The sequence below is a fragment of the Physella acuta genome, unplaced genomic scaffold, assembly GCF_028476545.2.
Source record: "Physella acuta isolate Inbredline_101_S28 unplaced genomic scaffold, ASM2847654v3 ptg000216l, whole genome shotgun sequence".
Classification (NCBI taxonomy): Eukaryota; Metazoa; Mollusca; class Gastropoda; family Physidae; genus Physella; species Physella acuta.
This window is the reverse complement of record NW_026731735.1, coordinates 310,568-314,316: the sequence shown is the minus strand read 5'-3', so window position 1 is coordinate 314,316 and position 3,749 is coordinate 310,568. Positions and strand designations below refer to the sequence as shown.

The 3,749-nt window shown below is 37.2% G+C and overlaps 1 protein-coding gene across 1 annotated transcript; it reads right to left on the bottom strand.

Moving 5' to 3' along the window:
• Window positions 1–1,690: 1,690 nt before the first annotated feature.
• On the bottom strand, window positions 1,691–2,322 carry LOC131937640 (polyubiquitin; the record flags this gene model as incomplete). The annotated part of the gene is made up of 1 exon (XM_059295227.1): window positions 1,691–2,322. A coding segment is annotated over one exon (495 nt), but the record flags the coding sequence as incomplete, so codon positions are not given.
• Between the last annotated feature and the right edge of the window lie 1,427 nt (window positions 2,323–3,749).

The following is a 3,749-nucleotide window of genomic DNA, read 5'->3' as shown; positions in this document are numbered from 1 at the left end:
ACATATTGCTGACCAAACTATCCCTGCGTATGCCGAGATAACATTTTATTTTTACGCAACAAGCATGAGATATGATAGAATTCTAAATCTATTATGTGTGTACCGCTGAAGCAGGACTACGCTACAATAAGTATGATATGCTAGAGCTCAAGTATGAGATCTTCTATGTGATGACCTGTTTTTTAAAGCGCGAAATCTCATTTGGACACGCTCAGACATGCGCAGACTGTTCTTAATTTTAGTCACGTCTGTCGAGTTAAGTGTCTCAGAAACTGACGCCATTTAGACACGTATACTTTTAAGAATGACGCAGTGATTTTTGTAAAAAGTGTGCTGCCTTCTTCTGCCCAGTGTTTCTTTCAGACCTTTTTTTTCTCCGGGGGGTTGAGGGGTGGGGGGGGAGCGGAATAAGTTTTCCAGGGGGAGGGGGGGCGGCCCGACACTGTTAAAAGTATATATTATCTATATAGATTCTATTTCGGTTGTTTGGCGGGGGGGGGGGGGGGGGGGGGGCGGGGCGGGGCGGTAGACGTCATCCCCCGCCCCCCTCCGCCGATGAGATTGATTCTGTCATGGGCTAAAAAAGCGCTGTTTTCTGGCCACAGTGGTGATGATGCAGTTCTTCCTGAGGCTCAAGTCCCTCGGTGATTGCGAAGTTCCGACAAATTTAGTCAAAGTATGCGTCGTTGGTTTGAGTTCAGATACTAGGCCTTTACGTTGGAATACAATCAGATAACAAATAACAAGGCACTCAGACGGTAGCAATGTCTTGACGAACTGTCTGCACTTTAAGAAATAACATCACTAAATATTTCAGTTCTTATGTCGTTACGTTTCGTCTAGAAAAACAGGTAAACCTTCTCTACCATCTTTATCAAAATAAATTTTGTACTAAGTGGACCTACATTAAACGTAATACAATAAGATTTGCTTGCACTAAACTTGTTTGATTGTATTCCCAGTAGGCATTTTTAAGTTAGGTCTGATATTTTTTTTATGTTGTGATCCCCCCCCCCCCCCCTCCCGCCTCAGACATGTAATTTACAGCGTCAATTTGCCTTGCATGTTTGCTTTAGTATTACAGTTTTCATCATTGGCTTGTGAGACTTGATACAGATTAACAATAGTAATATTTCTTTCTTACAAGTAGCTTACTTTCATTCATTTAAGATGGTTTACTTACACATAGATCTAACACAAAACGCCTAATTACAATTTTAAAAAATAAAAATAAAAATGCAAATGTGTAATTAAATGGTGATTCAATGGATTTTTTTTTTCATCGGCGTGGTAGTTTGAGGGTGTTTGGGCTTTTAATTAGAGCTGAAATAAATTTGGGATTAAAGAAAATAAAATTATAAAAATTTTAAGCAACCAGGAATGTTATGTTGAGTACAATGACACACATCAAATCAAACATTCTTCCCTTTCTAACATCTATATCTATACCAGTCCTCCCACAATTTTTTTTTAAAATATAAATTTATTTTAAACATTTAAAATAGTAATAATAATTTATTTGGTAGTTTTACACATGAACATCAATTGTATTAGTTGTAATTAAATGGAGAAAGTAAAATGGCATAATATTTTTTAAAAAAATATTATTTATTTATTTATTAGCTTTTATTAAAAACAGGTTCAGTTAAGATTCTTAGGACAAAAATTAAATAACTAAAATTTTTTTTTAAACTTAGATCTACTAGTCATTCGAATTTTTAACTTAACCTAACAGATTTCTTAAAGTTCATGTGGCTAAAGAAATGATTGGTGAAACTAGGCTTAAAAGTTGATTGGTGAAACTAGGCTTAAAGATAAACTTGGCTTTTAGTTTCCACCTCTCAGACGCAATACAAGATGCAGAGTTGACTCTTTCTGAATGTTGTAATCTGACTGTGTGCGACCATCCTCTAGCTGTTTGCCAACAAAGATCAGACGCTGTTGATATGGGGGAATGCCTTCTTTGTCTTGGATTTTGGCCTTGACATTTTCAATGGTGTCTGATGGTTCAACCTCAAGGGTGATGGTTTTGCCAGTGAGGGTCTTCACGAAGATTTGCATGCCTCCTCTAAGTCTTAAAACCAGATGAAGAGTAGATTCTTTCTGAATGTTGTAGTCTGATAGTGTGCGTCCATCTTCAAGTTGTTTGCCAGCAAAAATTAATCTCTGCTGGTCAGGAGGGATGCCTTCTTTGTCCTGTATTTTAGCCTTCACATTTTCTATTGTGTCTGATGGCTCAACCTCCAAGGTAATGGTTTTACCTGTCAGGGTTTTCACAAAGATCTGTATGATTCTGAATGAAGATCTATTGTGTCGCAAATATCAATAAGAAAATTGCTCAATAACGGTAATTAATGGCTCTGGTCAGTTGAAAGTCATGACATAATAAAGTTGAAATACGAATACTTTATAGTTTGATCATAGTACTACAACTTATATCCCTCGCCACGTCTGTAAATGAACACAGCACAACTACTATAGTGTTAAAATGTTGACTGTCAGTTACGTTTTTAAAAATAAAATACCTTTATGAAAGGATTTGGGCTCTGAACAAAACTGAGGGACAAATATTTCAGGTATTTATGGAGAATTCTGTTTTATAGGCTACAGTGGTACACATTCGTATTGTGTTGTTTTGTTTAAAGGGCGACAATGTTACTTTAGTGCAATGTTATTTCCCTTACTTTAGTGAAACGTTACGCCCCTTACTTTCGTTTGGTAGAAGCATGCTATTTATGACAGCGTGCCCATATCCGTGTAGAGGTAGCGATATGCGAGTTTGACTATTGATTCCATTATATATATATATATATATATATATATATATATATATATATATATATATATATATATATATATATATATATATGTAACCGTGTCTAGTTGCATCTTCTGCTCGACCACGCCAAATGTAACCTTCCCGAGTCTATCCCACTGCTAGACAACGCCAAATGTAACGAGTCTATCTGCTTGTAGTGCCAAATGTTAACGAGTGTATTTACTCATTCTACACAACATCGACCACAATATAGATACTCGAAGATGCAGGTTTACCATTGATCCTTTTATTACATGAATCAAAAGAAATGCTTCACAATAATATAATGAATCAAATGACCCCCAACCGTCCTCACTAGTCTTCACATAACCGAATGCACATGTCTATCGTCCCTATTAACACAATACGTCCACAACGTTCAGTAACCAACTTGATACTGCCACACTTCTACTCCTTGACTGACTGACTGACTCGTTCTCAGCTGTCGCCTTCCTATATATCCCTTCGTATTCGTAATCGGATTCGTAATCGGATTCGTACTCGTATTCGTACTCGTATTCTAATCGTTGCATCAGAATGTTAATTACGCCGCTTCTGTCATACAGTCCGATTAATAAGCCATCTGCACTGTTACGTCAGCCTGTGAACTGCGCAGCGGCTTTGTGATCGTTATCAGCCTAACACCTGCACTATTGCGTTGTTATCGTCTCTGGTAACTACACCTAGTTACATCCACCGCCGCCTTTTTTTTTGTGTGTTTTCAACCACAAACAACGCTTGGTAGGTGCACTTCTTAAATGTCAATCGCACCATCGTAAAAAAATTTATTGTTCCATTCACTGTCAATGTCGTCACATTCGTAAAAGATTGACAGTTATCCCTATTTCACATATCAAATGTGTCTACATCATATTCCTCAGACACAAGGCAGTTCTAGAATTCACATCCACCTTTTTTCGTTTGGTGCCTT